The 26,083-nt window shown below is 41.7% G+C and overlaps 3 protein-coding genes across 6 annotated transcripts; 1 reads left to right on the top strand and 2 right to left on the bottom strand.

Annotated features, from left to right (window-relative positions):
• Positions 1 to 117: 117 nt before the first annotated feature.
• gng8 (guanine nucleotide binding protein (G protein), gamma 8) lies at positions 118 to 2,670 on the bottom strand. The gene is made up of 3 exons (XM_034606468.1): positions 2,256 to 2,670; positions 1,085 to 1,198; positions 118 to 660 (listed from the first exon to the last, which is right to left on the bottom strand). Exons 2-3 carry the CDS (start codon positions 1,166 to 1,168, stop codon positions 532 to 534), a joined length of 213 nt encoding a protein of 70 aa, XP_034462359.1. The 5' UTR covers positions 1,169 to 1,198; positions 2,256 to 2,670; the 3' UTR covers positions 118 to 531.
• A 2,612-nt stretch (positions 2,671 to 5,282) lies between these two features.
• On the top strand, positions 5,283 to 17,806 carry LOC117774223 (bromodomain containing 8). Of its 4 annotated transcripts, none has more exons than XR_004616036.1 (20): positions 5,283 to 5,690; positions 6,091 to 6,187; positions 7,657 to 7,726; positions 7,849 to 7,898; positions 8,025 to 8,147; positions 8,259 to 8,339; positions 8,472 to 8,536; positions 9,564 to 9,700; positions 10,008 to 10,199; positions 11,673 to 11,763; positions 12,086 to 12,235; positions 12,457 to 12,563; positions 12,716 to 13,199; positions 13,293 to 13,336; positions 13,438 to 13,706; positions 13,870 to 13,962; positions 14,086 to 14,154; positions 14,819 to 15,153; positions 16,119 to 16,163; positions 16,367 to 16,457. XR_004616036.1 is itself a non-coding variant. In XM_034606464.1 (20 exons), the coding sequence occupies exons 1-20, from the start codon at positions 5,645 to 5,647 to the stop codon at positions 16,424 to 16,426; spliced, it is 2,556 nt and encodes an 851-aa protein (XP_034462355.1). In that variant the 5' UTR covers positions 5,283 to 5,644; the 3' UTR covers positions 16,427 to 17,806. The 4 variants fall into 4 exon arrangements, 3 of the variants coding, with proteins under 3 accessions (XP_034462355.1, XP_034462356.1, XP_034462357.1); XM_034606464.1 differs by having other exon boundaries at positions 14,819 to 15,101; positions 16,367 to 17,806; XM_034606465.1 differs by lacking the exon at positions 16,119 to 16,163 and having other exon boundaries at positions 14,819 to 15,101; positions 16,367 to 17,806.
• A 2,401-nt stretch (positions 17,807 to 20,207) lies between these two features.
• On the bottom strand, positions 20,208 to 25,351 carry dnajc18 (DnaJ (Hsp40) homolog, subfamily C, member 18). Its single transcript, XM_034606256.1, has 8 exons — positions 24,848 to 25,351; positions 23,370 to 23,529; positions 22,980 to 23,125; positions 22,165 to 22,371; positions 21,921 to 22,033; positions 21,469 to 21,578; positions 21,177 to 21,349; positions 20,208 to 20,506 (listed from the first exon to the last, which is right to left on the bottom strand). Exons 1-8 carry the CDS (start codon positions 24,972 to 24,974, stop codon positions 20,382 to 20,384), a joined length of 1,161 nt encoding a protein of 386 aa, XP_034462147.1. The 5' UTR covers positions 24,975 to 25,351; the 3' UTR covers positions 20,208 to 20,381.
• Between the last annotated feature and the right edge of the window lie 732 nt (positions 25,352 to 26,083).

Here is a 26,083-nt window from a genome sequence, read left to right as displayed (position 1 = left end):
TCCCTGCTTGGTAACGGCTGTGACATCCAGGGAGAGAAAACAATGTTGTGTATTCAGGTACAAATTAAAACATGTAGTGTAGTGGAAAGTCTAAAGCATATGTATTGCTTATGTAAACAACGGACCTGTAATTTATTGTGCCTTTTGATTTTGATACGTGAAAACAAGATAATCGAAAACATTAATACCGAGATATGACCAAAGATTTCTTTATTATTATAGTGAAATGTTTGATTTTAGATTACAAAGCTTAAAAACAATTTGGTGAAAAGGTTAATATCTAATCTGTGTGCACAAGGAGAGGCAGCAGCACATGCCTGTGGGAATGAACTTTGCTCCCATTTTTATTGTCATCATTTTCATGCTCCATGGATCATCATCTCTCAGGTAAAGTCAGTCACCAAAGAGCTACTTTAAATACAAAACTGAATGTTATAATAAAAAAGGGGGTTTCTTTTTGTTTTTATCATTAAATTTGACACTGAATTCATTGAAAGGAACATTCATTATTTTGTCTCGTGAATGTGAGGGTTATAGTATTACACAGAATAACTTCTTCTCCCTAAACGGGTTCTCAGAGGAAGGCATTGGTGTCACCAGGGGGTCCTCTTTGGCGTGGGCTTCACAGTAGGCCATCAGATCGGCTGCTGCTTTGGATACCTGTCGAAAAAGAGTTTGTATTCAAATGTGTAGGTGTGTCAAAGAGGAGAGGATTAAAACAAAAAACAAAAACTGACTTAAAGCACATCTGTCCTCCTTGGTTTGATATCTTTCCTCTTGAAACATAATAGCTGTTATGGGCCGATAGCTAGAATTTGAATTAAAGGGGCCTGCTTATTCAAAAATTGTGATTGTATTGCTTGGAATGTGTTTGTTTGCTGGAACATACGTGACCTGTTAAATATGTACTGCTTTTGAGAAGGTACAAGTTTAAAAATACTTAAAATAGATGCCCAAGTATATGCATGAGAGTGAAAGTTTTTTTAGATTATTTTGAATCTTAGTACTCCATAGCAACCTGAAGTGATCTGTTAAATATTTAGATAATATTTGGGCCTTGGACTTCAGTGACTCACTGACTCACCATCATCCTCTCTATGTTCACCTCCAGTTTCAGCTGCTCTACAGTCTTCCGAGCATCTGCAATCTTGGCCATGTTGTTAGACATCCTTCCCCCCTCCCACAAGAGTCAGCCAGCCTGCGGCAAAATGTCAAACGTTAAGTTATCAGATAAGAAATATAAAAATTACAAACAAGATTACACAGTGTGTGTCAAAGTACTTAGGGTATCTCTGTCATAGAGGTTTGTGTGTTGGTTACCAGGATTACGCAAAAAATATCCGAACTGATTTTACTAAAACTCTATTGGAAAGATGTGGTATTTTTATTTTCTTTTCTTTAGGATAAAAAGATCTTGCACATGCTTCCCCCCCCATTTTTGATCTACCCGTGTCACTCCTACGCACCTGTTCCGCCAAATGGAAGTGCGAAGACTTCCTTAGACTGTTACTTTCCTTAACATTATTAAGATTTGCAGGGCGTTTTTTCTTTTTGACATTTTCACCAATTTCCCAGGGAGTAATTTGTGGATTTTCAAGGAAAAAAATCTGGCACATTTATGGAACTGGTATCAGTGAGTCTGTGCACTTTCGTGCAGTTTGATCGGATTTAAGGGAACTGTTGGCGCTTGCTGGAGGCATGTGCTCTACCGAGTGCCATTCTATAGAGTCTGTTTCAATTTGCTTGTTAATTCTGCTCCCTGGGTCTCAGCTGCAAGTGGCACAGGGAGGGTCTCAAAGGAGTTCAGCAGGGGAGGGGAGGCCGAGCAGCCCGCCCCGTGGGGGGTTATCCGCTTGCTGAGAATGTAAATACATTTCACAATAACTTGTTGCTCTTGCACAGTATGTTTGTTATAAACTGCAGAAGTAGAGCTGCTATTAATGCTATATTTCCCCACAGTTATATTGTTGTAGTTGCTGGGGAAGACTGATGCAAGAGATGAATCACTGAACCACGTAGAGAGCAATAATTGAAAAGCATCATTCGTCAACAACCAGAGATGCTCCTTCTTTATTGGTCGGTTCTATCAATAAAAACACAAGAATTTATACAAATGCAATATGCCGCCACTATCATCACACATGCAGATGTACATGATCTGATTTAAGCTGTTTCCATGGATCTGCACAAAGAAATTCACTTTTACAGTTTCCCAAGATTTATCTTAACTCACAAAAATTCACAATATCACTCACCACAAGACGGACGGCAACAGTTTGGGCTCCTGGAAAAAAACGTCAGCGGGTCTACAAATAGGCTCCTCCACACTAACTTACAGTAACAAATGAGACCAGATTAATGGCAGAGATGAGGAGTAAGGCTTCAGGAGGTTCCCTCCTTCAAATAATTAGCTGGTGGTTCTGCCCCCAGGATGGGCTCAGTGCTGCAGTTAAAGACAACATGTGGTGTGACCTTCATCTCCTGAGAATCCATCACTCGCTTACCTGAGATAACAGAGGAGCTCGCGATCGAAGAATAAATGTTAAACATATATTTCTCTTAAAGGAGCAAAATAAATGTACAGAATATAACAGCTTAAAAAGGCACCAGGCTGTTATGAAGAAGCCCTCAAGAGAATAAGGAAGGTTGTTTTCAGGTTTGGAATCAAGCCTTTGACAAACTCTTGGGTTTGCATCTATCAAGAGAATTCATTGTAGACATGTTGGACTCGGATAAAATAATGCATAGTCAGTACTTATTACAAGTTTTTTACTATGTTAATCATGCTTGTATAAAAACAGCAGATTTTGGGTAGTGTAATACACTCAGTCTGTGCTCTCATCAATAGAAAGGTAAAATATTCTTTGGATATATTGTTCCTTTTCTATCATGTTCTATTCCTCATGTTTAGCTGTAGGTCAAATGGAAACTGTGGGTGTTTCTCCGACAATGTCAGATTGAGCATTTTGCGCATAATTGTGCAGATTTACAATATAACAATAGCAAGCAATGATCCACAACTTACAGGTAACATGACAGTGTCTGTTAAATGGGTGTGTGCAGTATAAAGAGTTTTATCAACCTCAAACAAAAAATACTTCAAGACTCTTTCCTACAACACATACACGAGAACACTTATGTTTGCAAGGTAAGTGACTTTTGTCAAGGTGTGAGTTTTGTGTCAAACAACAGAATTATTTGTCTCATGCACACTCAGGCTGCCAGTCTTTCCTGCAGGGCTGACAGTTATTCCACACAGCAGCAGGGGGCAAAGTGGCAGCGTTATGGAGTTAAATGTCAAGTGCCTCATTAACATTTGTTTCCCTGTAGTTACTGGTCTCTCTCTCTGTGAAAGAAACTGGACCATAAACAGTTGCTGCTTCACTGGACCAACCTGTCACCATGGGCCCAAAACTACAGTAGCTCCGCGTACTTTTAGCACATACAGATTCTGTGGGCCTTCTTCAGCTGCTTTCAGACATGCGCTGAAATCAGGATACTTACCTGAAATATTCCAAGGGGGGTGGATGTGAAGACACAAATGTCTGAGTCAGTTGCTCCAGACATTTTCTGGAAATTTTCCTGCCAGTTCCTGAGGATGATCCAGAAAATGTCACGAGTTAGCTGTGAAAATTCACAGTTAGTGGACATGTTGGTAATGTTTCTAACTGAAAAAGCTAAGTACAAATATTTCACGATGAAAAAAAAGTAGAATATGTGAAAGGCAAACTCCCAAAAATGTCCGGACACACTTTCCCAGACATTTTATATAACTGTAAACCTATAAACAAAACCTGCCAAAAGCATGTCTCCCCTTATCTGTTCATGTCTTATAGTTTCTGCATCATAGGATCACATATCCCAACAACACTTACCTTAAAAAGGATGCCTCGGTTGACACACATATGTAAGTCAACTTTTAACTGCTGCAAGATCAACAATCAAAGTACACATTTTAATGATTGATGTTGTGAGCTGTGTCCTAACTCTTATTGTCTCCTGTCTCTTTATTTACTTTCCTATTTAATGCTCTACCTCGGCCAATGTCCTTGGTGGACATTTATCAGTGCAATTATTCTCACTGCAAGAATGAGGAAAGAAAAGTTCCGCATTCCACATAGTTTTAAAACTTAACCCATGCCATTCAAGTCAAACTGTCTCAGAGCATCTTGTTCTCCCGAATGTCTGGCTTGTTTGTGCCGAGCTAATTGAAAACCTGTTTTTCCAGTCTGTAGCACCTGCTGCTTAATGTGTCACATGAGCAACATTCTTACTGTAAATATTGCTTACCTTGTTTTGTAATGTGCGTGACCTGGAAAAGTCATTTCACAATAGCTGCTTTCAGACACGTACTGAAGTCTGGACATTGTCCTGACATTTTCTGGAGCGAGCCCTTGTGACAATGTAGTGGAAAATCCACAGTGAGCGAGTGGGTGTGCTGATTTTAACCACATGAAAAAGTAATTGTTTCCAGGGGACCCAATAAAGTGATGAACCCGGCTGCAGTTCAATGCTTTGTGAAGTTCCATCACCACTGACGAGTATAGCAGACTTCAATAACTTCACAAAGCATTGAACTTCAGCCAGGTTCATCACTTTTTCTGGTCCCCTGGAAACATTTCCGGTGTCAAGTTGAAGATGTTTTCTGAGTTTGCCTGTGTTGTGTGTTTTTGCAGCTTGTTGAGCTCTTAGGGCCACCGTATGGATGGACCGACATTGGCAATGCAGCTGGAAAAAAAAAATCTATATTAAATCAATGTTGGCATTTCTTTGAAAAAATCAAAGAAATACTAAAATTGACTAAATGTTATTTAGCGTTGAAAATTCGACCTCCAAAAACATGACCCCAATGAAATTTCAAAGTTAAATCAATGCTATATTCAGCATTGAGAAATTCAATGCTGTAAGTTACTTATGACATGGTATTAAAGACGTGTATTGGATTGCATTTAATCTATTTTTTGTTGTTGTTTGGCAGTTTAAACCTTCCATATAGGGTATGTTACATGTATACAGGCTGAGGTAAATTTCTATTACCTGTTGTATAAATTAAGTGCATGCGATGTAATGATGTCAAATATGAATTATTACTATAGTTGTATAAGTGTGGTCAGGTTTCTCCAGTCAGCAAAACGTGGCACCGTGTAGCCTCCATACTTTTGAGCCTTTATGGTAAACAAAAAATAAAAAGGATCTGTTGCTTTAATATTTTTCACGTGTTTTATTGTCATAAAGAGAAATAACCATATTTACTGCAAAACAAACAAAGTTGGCGAGGTTAAGAATAATAACCCGGGCCCCCCCGGGTTGTACCATCTTTACTGTGGTGGTGGGCGTGTTCGAACAGTGGATCCCTTCACTGAGCTCTACATTAAACTCAGTTATTTCTCGACTGTCGAGGTTAACGCGAGATTCCTCCGACTGTCAACAAAGAAAGCCCCGTGTAGCATTCAAGCTAGCTGCTCCATCCTCCAGTATATAAGCAAAGACTCGTAGAAAGACTGGGACTCTAACGCACGGCGGTGGTTCGGCGTGGAGACAGAAAGAAAAAGCCTCCACTTTCCCTCAACGTGACTTTTCACCGATGTCCACGTTTTCATGTCGGGCCGTCGTTGTCTGCGGGTCTGTGTCTGCACCGAGATGAATGGCATCATGTCGGGATGACAGGAAGATGGCAAACGGGGTTGGAAGTGAGTGTGCGGCGGGGGTCGGGTGCATGCTATCCGTTAGCGTCGGCCGGGAACGCCGCTAAACTTCCTGCGCGGCCGCCTCCGGTTCCCCTGCAGGGGAGCGGGAGGCGATCAATGGCTGTCAGGACGAGTTGACACCTCTGTTTACACTCGTGTTAGCGGCCGCTGTCCCCCCCCCACCCACCCACCACCACGCTCCCCGTGTGCCCGATGACAATGAGAATAGCCGGGCATGGTGGAGGGCAGCTGGAGGTGCCAGAGTTCACAGAGATTAACAATCCTGTAGATGGATTAGCTGGCGGAGCAATTCAACATGCGTGATGTGCAGGCTCCGTGAAACCACTGTGTTCAATGTGTGTGTCGTTGTTTTTTTTTTGACCATTTTCCCCCACGTCTGCAGAACACAAGCTGCACGTCATCGGACCAACGGAGCCATGGTCAGTGAGGGAGAAGCTGTGTTTGGCCACATCTGTCATGAAGAGCGGACACCAGAACTGGTACTGTTCCCAGTCCAATAGTTCTTTGTCTCGTGCAAAACCACATGTTTTGCACGCCTATGATTTAGTCATAGGTGGTTTGAACATGTATAAACCTGTCACATGCTGAATGGCAGGGTGGATAGATAGATATATAAATAGATAGATAGTGGCTCACACGTAAATACACCAACAATAAGAGTCATGTTAAAAACAGGGTCAAGAGCAGACAAAAAAAATCACAAAGAAGACCCCCCATCACAGACAGACAGACAGACAGACAGACAAATAGATAGATGTTTTATTCACCCCCTTAGGGAAATCCAGTGGTTCACACGTAAATGAATAATAGACCAACAATAAAAGTCACTGGGTTAAAAACAGGATCAAGAGCAGACAAAAAATTCACTAAGAAGCCCCCTGATCATAGATAAATAGATAGATGGGTGGATGGATAGATAGATAGATTAAATTATTTTTGGGGAGGACATACTATTCATAATGGTGCCACGTGCCTGCAGCAGGCTTTGGTTTTGCATACTTGCATGCATCCATTTTTGCATGAATAAGTAAAATGCCCCCTGAAATAATAAAAGGTAAATGGGCCGTGTATATACAGAGCTTTTATAGTCTCATCGACCAATCAAAGTGCATTACACCACAAGTCCCATTCACCCACTGACAGCGCAGCCATCCGAGGCCATTTGGGGTCTTCAGTGTCTTGCCCCAGAACACTTTGGCACGCAGAGCGGAGGCGCCGAGGATCGAACCGGCCTTTTGCTTTGTGGACGACCGCCTCTACCTCCTGAGCCAAAGCCGCCCTGACAGAATAGATTTAGAATCAAGAGGAATTGAGACAGAGAATAAAAATGATTTTACGACAGTTACTAGAGTGGCACTCAGTAAAGGGGTACCTCTGCCAAATGCCAACAGTCTCCTTATATTAAGCTGCACTCAATTGCACACACTCATAGATGTAGAGCAAAGTGATAAAGAAAGGGATAAAAACAAAACCTGTCCAGTAGACTTTGCACAATCTCGCTCACAAACAAACAAACAAACAAAACATTACAGAGGTAAAGATTCCTTTATTGTCCCGCAATAAAAGCTCTATATATACCCTCTGCTTTTAACCCATCCGTGTGAACACAGCACACGGAACAGTGGGAAGCGCCCAGGGAGCAGATGTTAGGGGAGTAAGGTGCCTTGCTCAGGGGAACTTAGACAGTGAAATCTGGAGAGTCAATCTGTTCTCTTGGACTCGAACAGATTTAGGTCTGGTCCATTCTCCGGTCCAGGTTTGTTTGCCAGTCCGTGGCCTTGAACCAGCAACCGTCCAGTCTGATGTCCCTTTTTCTAACCACTAGTCCACCGCCGCTCCCTTACAGCCTCGGGCAGAGGTAATAAACTAGGAAAGAAATAATAGGCCATTGTGTCCTAAATCTGTATGTAATCTCAGTTAATCTTACAACATTTCTTCACCTCACCAGGGTATCTGTCAGTCGAGCCATCAAACCATTTGCAGAACCTGGGCGGCCACCTGACTGGTTCTCTCAGAAGGTACGACACAACCAGTATCCAATTCTGCTTTACAACACAAAAACCCAACTCATGATCTCTGCAGGAAGTTTGCCACAGTATTATTTTGTCGCGTCACAATGCTAATCCTCTTCTCCTCACAGCACTGCGCCTCAAAGTACTCTGAGCTCCTGGAAGCAACAGACGCCCCAAAGTGAGCACACAAGTGACCTCGATCACGCTTTTTTGTAGACTTGCAAGCTTAAGTCGATGAGCTTCATGCTGTTTTAGACTGCCAGAATCCAATGTTTTACAGTAATAATGAATTTGTTAACTGCAGGAGGAAGCGTGGTGAGAAAGGTGAAGTGGTGGAGACGGTGGAAGATGTGATAGTGCGCAGGCTGACGACCGACAGGATCGATGAACTCAAAAAGCTAATCAAAGAAACTCAGGACAAGCACAGGTACGCAAGCATAGCTTTTAACAGCATGGACATGTCACTGTTCAAAACAACCACATAGTAATTGAGTTATAAACTGCATGACTGAGATGTGTTGATATGGTGTTTTCACAGGAAGCTGAAGCGAGAGGCTGAGCTGATTAAAGCAGGACATCTAGATTCCAAACTACAAGGGCTATGGGAGGGAATACGGCAGTAAGAAACAAAACTTCCTATTTCATCAGTTTACACAATAATACAGTTCATTTCTTTTTCTATTTGTCAAGCTTATACATTAAACAGTCCAATAACAAGGCTAAATTAAATGATCTTATGTCTGTCTGTCAGGAAGAAGAAAGCGGAGGAGGAAGAAGCCGAGTGGAAAAGAAAAAACACAGATGCTGCTTTTCAGGGTATCTATCTCCTTCACTTTGAAGGGGGGGGGGGGGGGGGGGGGGGGGGGGTTGTGTTGTTTCACTTCAGCTGTTCAGTCTTCAGTGTTTGCTTTAAAGGTTCAATGTGTAAGATTTAGGTGAAAGGGAACTATTGGTAGAAATTGAATTTAAAATAATCCTAGTGATGTTTTCACTAGTGTGTTTCATCTAACGTGTACGAATTGTTGTTTTCTTTACCCCAGAATGGAGCCTTTACGTTAAAATACTTTATATCTACATCGGGAGTGGGTCCTCTCTACAGAGGCCGCCATGTTTTTTACAGTCGTCCAAACTGGACAAGCTCAACACCTTTTGAGTTTTTATGACAACGGAAGGTTTCCACAGGTTGTCTTCCATGTTTGGAAGGGGAGGGTGAGGTGAAGGGTGTTCAGCTGCAACATGCACCCTTACCACTAGATGTCACCAAATTCTACACACTGAACCTTTAAATCTAGGGTTCGTAATCCTGGAAGAGCAGGCTACACTTGCAACCGATACACCCCGCCCCCTTCCATCTGTCCTCACGTCAAAGCTGCGCACGTGAACTGCTAGAAGCCGACTTTTCCATGACTTGCTCGCTAAAATCTGACTATCGTCTCTGCTTCAGTCGTGTTTCGGGGCTTGTGAGGACTCCAGTTATGTGCAGTCAGAGCACAGGCAGGCACATTGGTTGGTGACAGAGAGGAACCAGTCATTTCATTCGGTCTGGATGAAATGATTGGTCACGTTTATTACTGGCCTTTTTCTTTGTTTTTTCGGACTCATTTATTTATTGATGGTTATCGGGACGTGAAGAGGATTTTCAACAAAGAGGAAAAAAAGTGTTTACGAATAGCGCAACAATATATTTTATTTGGCCTCAGCCCGAAGCACAACAGATTTTAGACCCGGAGGATTTTTACTGTATAACTGCAGATAATATAAACTGTACAGGAAAAATAACTTATGACTGATTTTTACATGACTGATGAGAATCTCTTCTCTTCGCCGCCCCTCCCTCCTCCAGCCAGAAAGGTGGCAAAGGGCACAACCAAGCGAGTGCCCGACGTGTATTCGCCCTCAGGCTGCGGCTCCCCAAGCCAGGAGTTCTCACCAGGTGACCCCCGCGAGAGCTTGACACTGGATCTTGGATCTATTAAGAATGTGAGTCTCTGAAGGTTCAAGGGTAATGGGGATTTTTTTTCTCCTCTCGAGACATTTAAAAGCAAGAGTTTGTTGCTGCTGGCTCATATTAGTGATCTGTATTTCTGTCCCTCATTGTAACTTGGCAGCACTGCTGTAAGACATTAGACTATAACTTTATTAATCATCATTCAGAAAAGGATCCAATATTCCTGACCATTCCCTCAGGGGAGGCAGAGACACATTAGAGACACTCACAGATTGAGGGATGAAAACATTCTCGGATTGATCTGTGGATAATGACTTCACTTTTCCTCCTCCTTCTAAGGCTTCGGGATCATCCAGGTTCATGACTTTTTCGGAGTCTTCTGGACTTTCTATTGAAGACATCAACCAGGCGTCACTTCTGGACGACCTCACCCAAAAGAAGCTCCTGTGCCAGAAGGCCACACCACCACCGTCTCCACTCTTGTCAGAGTTACTGAAGAAAGGCAACATCTTGGCCTCTAATTCCAGACTGGTAAATTGAGAGTGTGTAATCACTTGTAGTAAGAGTGCATTTAGGAAGCATTTACTCATATTGATCGTCCACTCTTCTTTGTGGTTTTGTTAGATGTAGTTTGTTTTTCCAGTTGTATTGAGATTTCAGTCATTTTTCAAATGTATTTAATTTGGAACACATTATTTATATTATTGTTGGGCTTTAACCATCCAGCGTTTGGATATTTTATATCATCTCAGTTGATCCAATCTATATTTTGAATATTCATCCTATATGTGTGTCCTATATCCTAGTGTGATGTTGGAAACAACTCCTGCAACTGTCTGTCTAGTTCTGTGTTTTACATTATTATATTCAAATCCATACTTCTGGATTTCCCATCCCTCTGTACACATTTACAGTCAGAAGTCACATCATGCACATATGTGTACAGTGTTTATGGAACTATACTTGCAGACTCATATAGTTTGTTGAATATGTACTATATATACTTTTCTCAGCAATGCCTTGGAACAAATTAAATTTGTGTTATCACAGGACAAAGGTCGATGTCACTGTGACCTTGACCAAATACATATTTGGCCATAACTCAAGAGTTAATGCTCTAACTATGACACATTTTCAGACAAATGTCTAATTACATAAAATAGTGTGATGACATTTTATATTCAAAAGTATGTTCTGCAAAAACACTTCCCAGGCCTTTATTTAACTCTAAGTCTGCAGCTCGGCTTGTAACCAGAACCAAGAGGAAAGAACACATTAGTCCAGTTCTAGCTGCTCTGGACTGGTTGCCTGTTACACACAGGATTCACTTTAAGGTTCTCCTCCTTACATACATGGCTTTGAATGGGCTAGGACCGAGTTACATAGCTGACTCTCTATTTAACTATGTCCCCACTAGAACACTGAGATCATCAGCAGCAAATCTATTAGAGGTTCCCAACAACAGACTAAAGAAAATCGGAGATGCAGCTTTTGTAAACTACCCTCTAAACAGACTGCTGCTATGAGAGAAGCTAGTTCATCTTTTTAAAAAAAGCATTTCTCTTTACTTCAGCCTTTGGCTACATCTTGCACTCGCACTCCTCCACTTTTATAATTTTTACCAGTTTTTATTTTATTTATTTATTTATTTATTTTTTATTTTATTTTATCATTTTAACATGTTCTTGTTGTTATAAACATGTTTTTATTTTTTATCTAAGAGCTATCTATCTTTAAAGCACTCTAATCTTTTTTCAGATCTTTGCCTCACTACATTCCTGTGGAAATGTTTCTGGTCTGACTCGCTCTGCTGACTGTACCTACACAGAGCTTACAGTCAAGTGTAGAAATGATATGGCTTACAGGCATTTATAGAATTGTGTAGTATACATAGAAAACTCATAAGGGGCCTTCTTAGTGAATTTGACATAATGTGCGACTCAGAAACCTTTTCCTGGTAATTTTGTTGAATAATAGATTTGTTTGTATGTGTTTACGTGACAGATCGGTGATGGTGACGTGTCCTCTGGTAACATGATCGCAGCACATGACTTGCAGCTGGCTCTGCCGAGTCAACCTCTCTCTCAGGCAACAGGTACGGACACCGTGTTGGATTTGCATTCAGAACTGATAAAGACTCCTGCACCACATTTGAGTCCTGTATATTTAAACAGTTAATTTCCTTTATATAAATCTACAAAAAAAAATTCCTGTCAAAATGAAAATAGACGTCTCACAAAATAATTGCAGTATTCGATTTTTATGGTTTTATATTTGTTCATTTTACTCCTTGAATGCTAAATGCATGCATTCTTTCTATATCAGCATGCTAACTGTAGATAACTAAAGCCTTCACTGCTTCCTCTGCCCTCTGCATCATGTGTGTTTCTGAGTGTGTGTGGATGTTTGCTCTGCAGGTGCCCCCATGTTGTCCCGTCTCTTGGAGGCGGGTCCCACGCAGTTATCTGCTCCATTAAGTTTCATGGTCGGTACCAACTCAGTCTCCAGCGCTCCTCTCTCGGCTGCCTCTCTTCTTCCTGTTGACTCCACTGCCTCAGCGAGTACAGGTCTGTCCACAATGATCAGTGTCCAAGTATGTGCTCAATGCAAAGGCCTAAACTGATCCACATCTTTAAAATCACCTGCTTTGTAGCTGCAGGATTAAGTTTCACACCCTCAGTTTGTCTGTCACTCCCTTTAAAACTAGCAAATGTTTTACAAACTGATACAGTTGCTAGTCTAAAAACTAGAAAATCTGTTATTCTTATGCAATTGTTTGTTTCTGCAGAGGATAAAGTGTCCGGTCTCTGTGAGGAAGACGAGACAGTCTCCTACATGGGAGATGAGCTGGACCTCAAGACTGTGGGGGACATTATTGCAATCATTGAAGACAAGGTGCAAAAGGAAGAAGTACTATATATTCACAGAAATAATTTTACAATCTGCATATTTTTGTTTTAGTTACTAATCCTGGGAGTTTACTCCTCGACATCACTGCTGAGATCTGGGGACATGGTAAAAGTCAAGTAATTTCTCTTTTTCTACAGGCCGATGAGGCTGCTGATGCTTTGGATGCCGCTGCAGTCGAGGCTGCTCTGTCCCTGTGTGAGGAGAATGGCCATGCACTGGTGTCTGGTGCCTGGGAAGCTGGGCCTTTCCAACCCCATGACTCTCACCACATAGTGCCCACAGGGGTCCCACAGGCATCATCTCTTCTCTGCAGCCTGGAGGGGAAGACAGGCGTGTCAGAAGTCCAAGATGAGACTTCAGCTTCACTCTCTTCTCTGTGCAACAGTCAAAATCACTGTCTCGCAGTGTTCCCCATGGGATTAAGGAGGCTTCCTATCAGCTGCTCGTCCTCATTCAACTCGAGAAGTTTGGAGCACTGCCCCACTGGAGCAGCTCCACGGCCTGAGGCCATGAGAGAAACTGGAAAGATGATGCACCCGAAAAGCCAAATTCCCTCGGATTTTGCCATAAAACGTGAGAGTGAGAAGTGGACACAGCTAAGACCTACTAAAGCACATGGAGGTATGCACAGTCATTCGTAAATGTGCGTTTTCTCTTGCTTCTTCACATGCAATTTGCAAAAAAATTCCATATTCATCTTCACTATCTTTGCAGAGTTGGTATTACAAGATAGACCACAGACAGAAAGGCATCCCAAGGTAAAACACCGGATGAGGACAGAGCAAACATGAAGCTTTTACACTAGTCATGAACGCTAAGGTTTATATTTATCTCTGCATTGCTGTCTCTATCTTTGCAGGTGATGAAGGCAGAGAATGGAATCAGTGTCGGGCGAGGAGAGAATGCCTCAAGCTCCAAAGAGGACAATGAGATCAACGGGCCGGAAGTGTGCGGGGAGGAGGAGGGCGATGGGGTCGAGGGATTCTTGTCCGAGCCGGACGGCGACATGGATCTCGAGCCCGCGGCCAGTGAGAGTGAGGACGGATACAGCCTCCACACGGCGTCCTCATCTCTGCAGCTCCACACGACCGCAGACTCCATCCCCAGCAGCCCGGCCTCATCGCAGTTGTGAGTGAAACTCATTCAGAGAGACGGTGCTTTTGATGTTGTGTGAGCAGAATGCGTTTCATTTCTGTCAACACGTAACGTGAATTTGTGTTGAGACCAGGTTTCTGTTTGATAATACTTTCTGTTTGTACGACCTTCCTTCCTATAAACCGATATCGTGCAGTTCTGTGTGCAGCGAGGACTTAGAAGCTCTACAGGCTCATAAAATCTGGAAGAAAGCCATTATGCTGGTGTGGCGTGCAGCAGCCAATCACAGGTCAGTATATGACTCATAACAGTAACACTAGGCACTGATGCTCGGCCTCTTCTACACAGTAGTTTCATTTTAAATTCTTAGTTCAATACCGAAACAGATTTAATTGATGTCAATCTTTTGTAGGTACGCTAATGTCTTCCTGCAGCCAGTAACCGATGATATTGCACCTGGATATCACAGTATCGTGCAAAGGTAAGCATGAAATATTTTAGCTGTGGTCATATTCTGTTTTAAGTCAATTTGCCATTAATTAAGAATTTTATAACAAATATGTCAAATTTAGACACTTCTTTTTGCTGAATGACATTAGATTATTGAAGCTGCTTTCAGACATGCACATTTTCTGAATGGGATGAATGTGAGAATGTAAATGTCCCATGTCTGAGTGAGCCTTGTGAGAATACAGCAGGAAAATATCTGGAAGAATCACAACAAGTGTGCAGGATGATGACGTTTCTAACACACAAGAATACAACTATCAGGTTGAAAAAGAGGAAGAAGACACAAAAAGAAGATGTCAAATTGGAAAGAGATAAGATTCAAGAGCTTTTGGTGATGAGGGCCAGTGCCAGTGTCAATGTGCTAGAAACAAAAGCACGTGATTTCCGTAGCAGAATTTATACGTCATGTCCTTCCTCCTTCATGGTCTACAGAGACATCACCCCTCGCCTGAATGTTCTGGACATTTTCCTGTTGTTGTAAACGCGTCTGACCCGGACAATTTCCTGCTTTGTTCTTCACATGGGAAAGGCAAACTCTGGAAAATGTCTAAAAAACAACTTGACATTAACATTAACCAGCTCACAGCACAAGACTGAACTGTCTTTTCACCGCTCTTTCTTTTTTTCTCCTCCAGGCCCATGGACCTGGCCACCATCAAAAAGAACATAGAGAATGGTTTGATCCGGACGACCGCTGAGTTCCAGAGGGACATCATGCTGATGTTTCAGAACGCTGTCATGTACAACAGCATGGATCACGACGTGTACCACATGGCGCTGGAGATGCAGCGTGACGTCCTGGAGCAGATTCAGCAGTTTCTCGCCACCCAGCTCATCATGGAGACGTCCGAGGCGGGCATCAGCGCCAAGAGTCTGAGGGGCCGTGAGAGCACACGCAAACAGGACTCGACTGACAAGGTGCTTCACTAGAATTTTGACAAAAGCAGAGAGTACAGAAGAAGAGACAAGGGTGAGACAACAGGCTGACTTAAAGGTAGAGGAAAGTGAAGCATAACTAGATCTGCTGGCCATTTTCCAAAGTGTGACATGGCGTCCTGTCAGATAGCCATTGGTTTTGCTATGAAGAGTGAACATCTTTAAAGATTTGAAACCTTTGGTAGATAATTTTTCACAGTGAAAACCTGTTTGTCATAAGGCAATTTTTTTAGGCAAAGTGTTTTCTATCAGTAAATTAATGCAAATCTTATTTTGGCAAGTTGACTGTGCTGTCGACCCAGGCGTTGATTTATCTTGGAAGGTTTGACTGTTCAAAGAAACTGAAAAATAGTTGATGAGCTATGTATCTCAAACAAGTCTCAGCCAAAGGGTGACTGTAAAGTAAGAGATGTATTTTTAAAACATTTGTTATACTTTGGAAAATGGTGAGTGTTAATGTAATAATGCAATAATGTAAAGGAACATTACTGAAAACTATTTACCAAAGCAAACTATTGTTTTCATCTCATTTCACAACAGTATGAAAATGAACTGGCACTTGACAGTTTGCTCGGGTTGCTGGTGTCTGAGCAACCACCTTGTCTGGCCCTCTAAATATTTTGAATATGAAATATGACCTGATGCATTTTCATTGTGTACTGTTGTGAACTAAAACCAGTAGTTGGCTGAAAGGTAGAAGATGATTGTATAACTTCCTGCTTATGCTTTGAAAATTAGTTGAAAAGAACATATGTCTGCTATAGAGATAAACATAATGTGTGGATAAGTCGTGCAAATTGCAGTGCAGTGAGGAATGAAAATGTTAATGCTTAAAATGGCCATATGGTAAAATGCCAATTTATGAAAAGGACATCTGTTCTAATAGTAGCTCTCTTAAAAGCTCAGCTCAACATTTCCCTCGCACTGAATCTACTGCGTTTCATCTGTCTTTCTTGCTCTTGAGACACAGCTCTGATGTGCATCGTTTTCCTCTTGCAGGACACTGTCTCCATGTCTTCTCCTGCCTTCCTCCTTTCTCTTTTTGTAAGTACTCATCCTGAAGCCTGTAAAATTTTTACTTTCTTTTCTCCCTGAAACAAAACAGAATCAATATCCCAATTTATAAAAACTCACTCTGATAGAGCTGAAGTCTATGTGAAGAGCTAAACTGACTCCTGCGCAGCTTCTGTCTGTTAAGTGGAACACTGGTAAATGTGGTCTGACAGGATGTTTTTCCTCCCTTCTAGGATGGAGGCACCAGGGGGCGCCGGTGTGCCATAGAAGCTGACCTCAAGATGAAGAAATGAACATAGAGTATGAACATTTTGCACGACAGCGTCCCTGCGTCGTACTGAAAGGTGTGATACCATACGACTGAACTTTATCCTCTGACAGTTGCACAGATTCTCACTCTGCATAACGTGCAGTGTAACCTTTATTTGCACTCTTGATTATATGGGTAGACTGAAATGTGGAGAAGATCCTTTACGATGAGACAGCCATACAGACATGGATTACATACTGTGTAATCCCAGATTACAATGGGACGTTCAGATCGACTAGGTCAAACCCTCCGTAGACGTAGCTACAGATCACTCAGACTTAGCCTGCTCTGAATTTCATCAGGTTACATAAGCGAAGAAGGAAAGTTCCTCCTCTTCTCCAAGTGGGCTGAAAATAAATCTGCAGGAGGAGGCCTGGTTCAACTCCAGATCAGTGTTCTTGATTTCGATCTCATGTAAAGCCAGAGGCCAAAGACTCTCATTAATCTAATTTCTGATCAGTCTGAGCCCAAGAACTGAACGGTTTCAAATTTAAACACTTTCATTGCTGTTACAAACTATTTTCCTTTTTAATTTTTAATTTTCAAACTTAATGTTTGTGATGAGTTGATTTTATTTGTGGTACACTTCCTGTGAAAGTACCTCCATGCATTCTCTCGTTGTTTACAGTGTTTTTGAAGAAGAAAAAAAAAGAAACGGTCATGTTAAGAATCTGTTTTGTGAACTTTAAAATGTTGAAACAATAAAAACTGTATTAAGTGCCCCGAATCTACGATGTTACGCTTGAATTGGACAAAATGTTTCCACAGTGCCAACTCAAAACAAACCACACCACTTCAGTAACTTGCAATTTAACGTTGATGTTTCAGAGATGTTTTTTTGTTCAAAAATTCCTTTGGGGAATCTTAGTTTTGATATCCATTTTTTTAAATATGTGTCTGATTTGCCTAATTTGTGGGGGAGCAGATTTTCCTCTGGGTCGGGTTCGGGAATTTGTATCTGTATTGCACAAAATTGTTCAGTTACATGAGCATTGCAAGAAAAATAAGTTACATCTGTTGTTTCATATACCTTTTCCGTTTTTGAACTGTTGTTACTCAGCACTGTGGTTGTACAAAGAGGAGACAGCATCTTCCACAAAGCTGCCACTCTGGTATAATAGTTTTTCCATGTTAGGTTTTGTTTCATCATGTTCAGTGTTATGTAAATTGGCCTTATCAATAAAACTCCATTCATAGTTTTTATTGAATCAGAGCCAATTCATTAATAGGATGCTACTTAATGCCTTGTTGTTGTTGTCTACCACTTTGTCCTTACTCATTTCTGTCAAGTCAAATACATTGTGTTCATGTTTTCATCTCCACTGTTGTTGCAAAGTGAAATGATAAATGTTCCTCTACAGTCCAGACTCAGTTGTTGGTCAGTTAGAGTTTTTTGTTGTTCAGGTTCTGAGCTTCATCGCATTCAATTTGAAAGAAATTTCAGCTTCAATTTAAGTAGTGAAAAGAACTGTGTGGGAGTCATTGCCCTTTCAGCACATGGTGCCCTGACTGTATGCGACTATAGGTTCGTTTTGCAGGCAAAAAATGCAGGCATGCACAGGTTAACTAGAACAGCAGGTCAAAGGCGTACATGTTTCCATAGAACCACAGGAGTCACTGCAGCATGCAAACATCTTGTAAACCTCAAAGATAGAAATGTCAGGTCACATGCTTGCAAATACAAAACAAAAAAACAAGTGAAGTGGGATGAATCAATGAAATAAAAAACATGCTTCTCTATGTGGAGAGAGGAAAGTGTAGAGAAACCCAATGCCACTCATCTCTGTTGCAAGGTCGTAGTTTTATTATGACTGATTTCACTGCTGATAGAAGCTGCAGGATGAATGAAGTAATATACAAGAGCACTCACTACTCAGATTCAGAAAAAAATGCATCAAAACTTCATGAGCCACATTTCACCCTCCAGCAGGTAAACGATCTTAAACATGGCCCAAGAAAACCAAGAACTTCTCAGGCTGAGGAGGTGACGTAAAGTCAGTCAATGACCTGATCCCAGTCAGATTCCACTTACTGACGACTAGACTGGTGGATCTGTCTGGTTACCTTTGAACCCCAGAACCTCCATCTCCCACTGATTTTAAATCATGTCATTAATCAACTGAAATTAAAGTTGAAGCTCGGTCTGAAGAACAAAATTGGTAGCTGTCGGGACAGTTTCACATACTATACAGATGCCCGTGTCACCTGTATGTTTTATTTACCTGCTCAATAATGTGAGCAAACACATCAGACACTGAGACAAACCAACCATAGAATCACACAGGAACGAGTCAAAGCATCTTCTGGATACACGTTTAATTTTCTGGTACTTCTGGTTGAAGTGTACAACCACACTGACTGATACCAAAACCTGATCTGTGTGTGTGTGTATCACAGTTACAGTTTGACATGTCTGTGAGTTAGTGTGGCCCTGAATACTCTCTTAGTAACATTTAGTGTGTCAGTAGTCATGTTTGTGTGTGTTCACCGAAACAAGAAAATAAATATGCAACTAATAACACTCTCTCACAAGGATGCATGCAACAGTCATGACATGGAACACAGGGTTAACTATGAACGTAAAAGTGCTTGAGATGAACCTGAATCTTTCACAAATACGAGAACAGCTAAGGCAGTTTGGCAGTCGTAGTGCACAGCGGCCAGTCTTCATGTCTGTTGAGGGTTTGATTTAAAGAATTAACTACTTCACAAAGTTAGTGTCCTACTAATGACAAGATCAGTAAAAGTCACAGTTCTAGCTGCGGGACTAACTGTTAATACTGTTTGGATTTTAAAACACAGTCTCTCTTTTTTTATATAAAACATTATATAAATAAAAAGGTGCAGGGTTTATAAAATATTTAGAAATTTGACATGAAAAGCTTTTTATTTTCCTGGCGCAATATGTTAACTTCTGCATGGTTACTGAAAGGAAGGTATTGCATGACACTAAAGCCCCAGTAACATCACAGGTGTGTGTGTGTGTGTGTGTGTGTGTGTGTGTGTGTGTGTGTGTGTGTGTGTGTGTGTGTGTGTGTGTGTGGGGGGGGGTCTTTTTGGCTGAACCAAGCTGCTTGTGCCAGATCAAAATTACGTCTAACGACACACAACAGTCATTTCTCAAACTTGAACCTCAAACGAATCGTTCTCCAATGGAAGAAGCTAAACAACCGAACGCGTATGGAAGCAGTCGTGCGAGGAGCAGGAAGCTCTACTGTAGAAGAAAGCCTAGTTTTTTTGGCAAAATACATCGATCAGAAATATGTGGTTATGTTTTGTAAAATGTTTCCCTACTGTGTGCTCCTTTATTTCTATAGTCCCAGAAGTCAAATTGCCTGATTAACCACAGTATCCTATCTAACATCTGATTTGACTCCTCCGTCACGTCACAGTACAGAAGCTCTCCCATTTCTTTTAAGATGACCGTATTATTTAAATTATTGTTCCTAGTTACTTCCTACAGAAAAACAACATGAGCCAAGATGCTCAGTAGTAACATTCACTCAGTTAACTATTAAATAAATACCTAAGATTTAAATGAGAACACAAAAAACATTCAAGACAATAAATAACTACAAAACCTAAACAAATAAAACGTGTGTGTGTGAACATACAACTGCTTTCAGAACCCCAAAGGGAGACTCGGTGTGTCATGCCGTTTCTATAAGAAAGTTTAAAGGCTCTGACACATCATACGCACTGCAACAGTGAGTCTGCACGCAATGCTGCTACCATCAGACAGCCCACATGCAACTCTTCATTTCTACCGTCCAACAGGAGAGAAGGCACATTGTTTCCAGTGGCATAATCTCCCACTGACTGCGCTGTACCCACGGAGATTTCTTTACAAAGTGGCCAGATTGGATAAATTACACACTTCAGTAATATGCACTGTTGTAAAGTCTGTAAAGAAACGTGCTCTGCTCCCGAAACAGTCCTCATTTGCCTCTTTGACGGCCGACCAGCCGATGCAGCTTGTCACAGTTGTCCAGCCTCATGGACTCGGCCTTCTGCTTCAAACGCTCATCACGGTAAAGTTGTCCGAGGTTTGCCAAGTCGGACTCTGAAACGGAGAGAAAGACAGAAAATGTTTTTACACTTCTACACACTGGTACATTCCTTCATTTCGTTGCAACAGTAATATCATTGCGGTATCGCATCAACAACTTCAGGCACAACACTCAACACTTGTTCATATGAACATCCTCGTCGTTCAAACATAATATCGACGGGGGCAAAGACAGCATCCAATCCTGCGAGCTGCTTCCGCTGCCACTTCTTCTTCTTCTTCTATTGTTTATTGCTGTCTCAACATCCTGCAATTGGTCCAAAAGTCTAAGGAACCAAAGTATAGTTCAGTTTTATCTGGACTGAGACCAGCTCTTTTGGTCGGACTACGTCTTGGGTCGGACTGTGATTCGAGGAACCTTTCACACCTCATATTTTGGATCAGACTAAACTGAAAAGTCCAAAGGTCTGGATCAAACAACTGATGACAGAGGGTTATATTGAAAGACCCACGCCCGCATCTCTACAGGGAATACGACGTTATAACCAGCAGCCATGACCAACATTTACAAAATCCACCTGCTAAAACCTTAGTTTAATCCACGGATACAAATTAAGCATCTACTTCTCTCACAGGAAACAATATAAAGAGATTTCACATGAATCAAGAATTCACTGTAACTAGAACAGACTCCTCGTGTCAGCCCAGTGAGCTGCTCACTTACTCTGCTGTTTCTCTTTCCAGCAGCTGTTCTGCAGGTGTTCAATATAGTCACTCTCAATTGTTTGCTCGAGTTCATCCAGCGCAGCTCCGCGGTATTCCTTCTCAAAACTTTTATCCACGTAGTACGGTACGCCCATGTGCTGAGTTTCCCTGGACACCACCAGCCCCAAGGCCCTGAAACCCAACCACATCATTTACATTTATGCAGTGCAATAATGGCGTCAATGGTGGTGGAACCCAAGTGGTTTTATTTAAATGTCACCAAGGTAACGCCGATGCTGCGGCAGACTCACGGCTTATAGAAGAGACTGTAGGGTGGGGTACTGGCCATCATCTGAGTAAACACTGATATGAGGATTAGCACAAGCACGGGGAGAAGCTGCAGGAGCGCTGTGAAGGTGTTCTGTGGGAAGAGAGAAAAATCAGCACAGATTACAAAGCATGTAACACTTTATGTAGGCCGCACTGATACTCTGTGTCCATGCCAGCGTGGTACTTCTGTGTCTTTAAAGAGAACTGTGAGGTTGCACAGCAGTAAAAGCACTTCGGTTATGAGTCAAGTAAATGAGTGACATTAAATAAATGGTTATCGACTGCAGCCATGTTAAAAGCATGATCAAAAACCTCATTTCACCACTGCACATTAATGATTAGGATCTCCACAGGAGGATCACAATATAACACTCAATATAACATTGTGGCTGTCGAAAAAGGGATTTATCTTTTTGTTCAGTGAGTCACTGACCTGACTCTGGTTGTCTTCCACCACCTCCTCGCGCCTTTCATAAGCACGTCGACGACGAGGCTGATAGAACTGAGAGTAGGAGGCTCCCTGGTTGGTGTACACGTGGATGTTTCCTGTGGAGAGAGACACACAGTTCTAGAACATCTACACTTCTAAACAAGACCGCAGATAATATGTTTTCAGAGTGGCTAACAGCAACAATCCAAAACAAGACTGACACAATAATAAATCCTACACAACTCACCTGTGGGAAACCTGCCTCCAAAGAAAATGTTAAAGAGCTCCTCTGGGGAAATGTCGGCCTCAAAGTCTCTGTTGAAGCTTCGGTAGTGTCCGTGGCGACTGTGGCTGGATGGTTGGGGTGTGTTTGAAGCTGCAGACTGGTCTCCATACTGATCATACTGTTGCCTCTTTTCTGGATTGCTCAGTACTGCATATGCATTTCCTATTGCTGTTGGGAGAGAGAGAGAAGATGAAGATCTAGATAAAGATGTATCATGTATACAATGATTCTAATGCAAGTTCTGAAGTTATACGAATTTTTTTCTGATTTCTAACCTTCTTTATGTATATTATTGGCAATGGACATCAGAATTCAGTTTTGTCTGAGTTATGACTTTGAGAAGCTGTTTGAAGTTGGACCTAAATTAGCTGATGTGTATTACAAGCATTACTGCTGCCTGGAACTGCTGACGGGGCTCTTTTCAGAAAACTGACACGCATTTGTCCCTTTCACCTTGTGCAGCATCTCTCTGTCATATCTCTCTTTGAACCTAAGCTCAACACAGAATTCATAAACAGGATTAAAACTGGTAAAATAAAGTGACCAAGCTTAGAGCCTCTGCCCTGCTGAGGTTGGTTTAAACAAGATACAACAAGCATGAGAATGCTGCTCTTGAACTGACTGGGAGGTCAGCCTTCGGTGAATGGTGGTTAACTGAGGAAATAATATATTCTAGGATATTATTGTGGGATCAGTTGAGTCTTTTCATTAAATGAGAGCAATGTTCAATATTATGGTTGAAACCAGTCACACAAAAATAAGGTTTTTGTTAAAACCTTTGAAAGCATCTGTGGCTCCCGGGGCAAAGTTCTTGTCAGGGTGAAACTTGAGGGCCAACTTCCTGTACGCCTTCTTCAAATCTTCATCGCAGGCATTTTTGGTAACACCCAGGATTTCATAAAAATCCTTGCAATTCTTTATCCTGCAATAAGAAAGTAATGTTAGTGAACATCTTCACGTGGTAGTTACATGGACATTTACAGGGAGCTCCATCCAACAGTCAATATTATATCTACATGCAAGGTGGGGCTGCACTGATCCGATGCTGATACTGGAAAACTGAACCATTAACATGTTGGCAGCTGGGATGTGGTGCCGAGCAATGACAGAGATCAGACTCTCATGAGTGTTAAAGACAAATGTGAAAGAATAGAGTCCCCGTTCACCTGAGAACACCGTGTCGCTGATCCTCGGTGTAGGTCTTCTTTTCGTCACCACTCGCATCACAGTTTCTGATGTCCTCGTCTCTCCAGCCCGTTGGTGGGGGCACGTGGTTTGTTTCCGGGGCTTCACTGCTTCCATTCCTTACTATGGCATCTATCAGCACTACAGACAGAGAAGAGTGTCAGAGTTCGGTCGACAATTCTTGAAATTCTTCCCACGGTGTTGTCTTGATGGTGGTGGAGAGCACTGTCAAACAAACTGCTCCAAAAGTTGGTGAAGCTGAAGGGCATAGTATTTGCTCAACATAATTTTCATACTATAATCATTTCTTCCATTCTAGGGCTGGGAGATACGGTCAAAAATCATTTGAAAACAATCATTGTCATATCAGTCGATATTGATAATTACTATAAATGTCACATTATTATTTATTTTAAATTTAAAGACTGATTTTGTTCCTGAGTGAAGGTTGTAGTTTTTATTATGTCATCAATTATGTGTTATACCTTCTCACTATATCATTATATCAATAGATATTGGACTGTTATATGGCTATTGATGAAAACTATACTGAAATAATTATTGATACTGTTTTATCACCCTGCCCTGAGTGATTCCTAGCACTCAGCATGACAGAACATCCAGAATGAACAGAAGTCCACGTGTTTATTCATCCTTTCTCCTGACACACATATTTATAGTATGAGCAGAGTGATATTGACCATGCAGTATACACCAACAACAAAAAGTCTTCCCTCGCACAATATATGCAAAATCACATTGAGACTGACACTTACTGCCCCGTGCATGTTGTGTTCAAAGGGCCTAAAGAAATATTTTAAAGATTAAGGTTTAACTGCATCTCGCTGGAAATTTAAAAAAAAATTCCTCTAGCCAAGTTATCTTGGTTCAGATTCAGGGCCACCCACCTTTGATCATTTAACATTTTCACACATATATACATTCATACATACATGTATAATTTTTATTGACTCCACATAAGCATTGGCCCTTCAAGCTCCAAGATGATTTTAAACACTAGGTGGCGTTGTGAGCCATGTTTCACCCATATATGTAGATTTATTTTAATACACTTGCTAGTAAATGTGATATTAAAAACCAGAATGAATGTGTTTCATCAAAGTTCAGCTATATAATTCAGTTTATAGCACAGAAACACGTGTAACTGTGCAGGATCTCGTTAAATATACAGGTGAGAATAACGTTTATTGATAAGTAATCAGGCAGAGAAACGATGGGATTAACACACAGCGCCTCCTCACTGTCCGTCTGTGAACTGCAGCAATGGAGCAGTAATAAATCCCTGCAGTATCCTGAACAAACAGCCTTAAATAATGTTAAATAAATACCAATCTGAAAATAACGATGTTCTGAGATGTGCAAACATATGAGTAGGTCAGTCACTGGAGCCGGGTTAGCTTGACATAGCGCTGCAGCGTTAGCAGGCGGCTAATGTTACCTCTGGCCCGGGTGCTGGGGTAAATATTCTGGGCTTCGTGCAGCAGCTGCAGCGCCTTGTCCTTCCGCCCCGACCGCAGACACAGCTTGGCCTTCTCGATCAGCCGGTCCGCCTCCGCCTTGTCCATGTCCCCGTCACCTTACTGGGGCTGTTAGGCCGACACTGGTCGCTGTCTGCGGAGCTCTGTCCCCGGTGCAACGTGCGTCAGTGCGAGCATACGGCGACGCGGCCCCGGTTAGCCGATTAGCTTAGCCCGCTGACAGCTGCGTAACGGTTCAGCTGGGTCCAAGGCTGCGGCAGCTCACTGTCCGGGGAGCAGGCGGCGGTGGACGGCGTCAGGCGGAGAACAGGCCTGCAGCTGAGCCATGGTTTTTCTTTTTAAAAAGACGTGAGTCTGAGGACGGGCCGTTTGGAGACTTGTGTTCTTTTTAGATTCCGCTGAGTTTAAAGGGCCACAGCTGAAATACACTGAGCCGTTGGAGCCGTGACAACACGTCATTTCCTGTGGAGTGAGGTCTGAAATCTGTCTTTTTAGATGAAAGCATATTCACAACAAAATCATTTGTATGTGTATGTGTATTATTATGAGTAGTAATTTTATTATTAGTAATTGCATTATTATTATTAATATTATACAAAAAATTCCAAACTTAAAGGTTCAGTGTGTAAGATTTATAGGTGAAAGGGATCTATTGGCAGAAACTGAATATAAAATAATCCTAGTGATGTTTTAACTAGTGTGTTTCATCTAAATTGTACGAATTGTTGCTTTCTTTACCCTAGAATGGGCCCTTTATACTTAAATACTTTACCTTAAAATATTGTATATTTTAATACTTTATATTTACATCAGGAGCAGGACCTCTCTACGGAGGCTGCCATGTTTTTTACAGTAGCCCAGACTGGACAAACTAAACACCTTTTTAGTTTTTATGACAACTGAAGGCGTCCACAGGTTCTCTTTCATGTTCCCACAATTAGCAGCACTTTTGTGACTGTGGAGAGAAAAAACTCTCGAATTACCTGGAAGAAACCTCGAGCAGAACCAGACTCAATGTTGGCGGCCATCTACAGTACCTCAACCTGTTATAAATATGCAAAGCAGGAATATACCTAACTATGTAACTCAGCCTTTCAGCTATGTTAATTTGCCGCCAGTGCTTCGGGATGGGTGCACATGTATATGAAAACAGGTTTAGTTTGTAGTTCAAGGCAAACAAGTGTTTTTAGTATTCA

Source organism: Hippoglossus hippoglossus, chromosome 14 (assembly GCF_009819705.1).
Source record: "Hippoglossus hippoglossus isolate fHipHip1 chromosome 14, fHipHip1.pri, whole genome shotgun sequence".
Classification (NCBI taxonomy): Eukaryota; Metazoa; Chordata; class Actinopteri; order Pleuronectiformes; family Pleuronectidae; genus Hippoglossus; species Hippoglossus hippoglossus.
This window is presented reverse-complemented; position numbering and strand designations above follow the sequence as displayed.

Coding starts and splice junctions, on each gene's coding strand:
- dnajc18 (XM_034606256.1), bottom strand. CDS start 24,974: ATGGACAAGGCGGAGGCGGACCGGCTGATCGAGAAGGCCAAGCTGTGT. Junction 22,372..22,979: donor AGCCACAGATGCTTTCAAAG/GTTTTAACAAAA, acceptor CTCTCCCAACAG/CAATAGGAAATGCATATGCA. Junction 22,034..22,164: donor TGGAGGCAGGTTTCCCACAG/GTGAGTTGTGTA, acceptor CTCTCTCCACAG/GAAACATCCACGTGTACACC.
- gng8 (XM_034606468.1), bottom strand. CDS start 1,168: ATGTCTAACAACATGGCCAAGATTGCAGATGCTCGGAAGACTGTAGAG. Junction 661..1,084: donor TGAACATAGAGAGGATGATG/GTGAGTCAGTGA, acceptor CTTTTTCGACAG/GTATCCAAAGCAGCAGCCGA.
- LOC117774223 (XM_034606464.1), top strand. CDS start 5,645: ATGGCATCATGTCGGGATGACAGGAAGATGGCAAACGGGGTTGGAA. Junction 7,899..8,024: donor GAAGCAACAGACGCCCCAAA/GTGAGCACACAA, acceptor TGTTAACTGCAG/GAGGAAGCGTGGTGAGAAAG. Junction 15,102..16,118: donor AACAGGACTCGACTGACAAG/GTGCTTCACTAG, acceptor TTCCTCTTGCAG/GACACTGTCTCCATGTCTTC.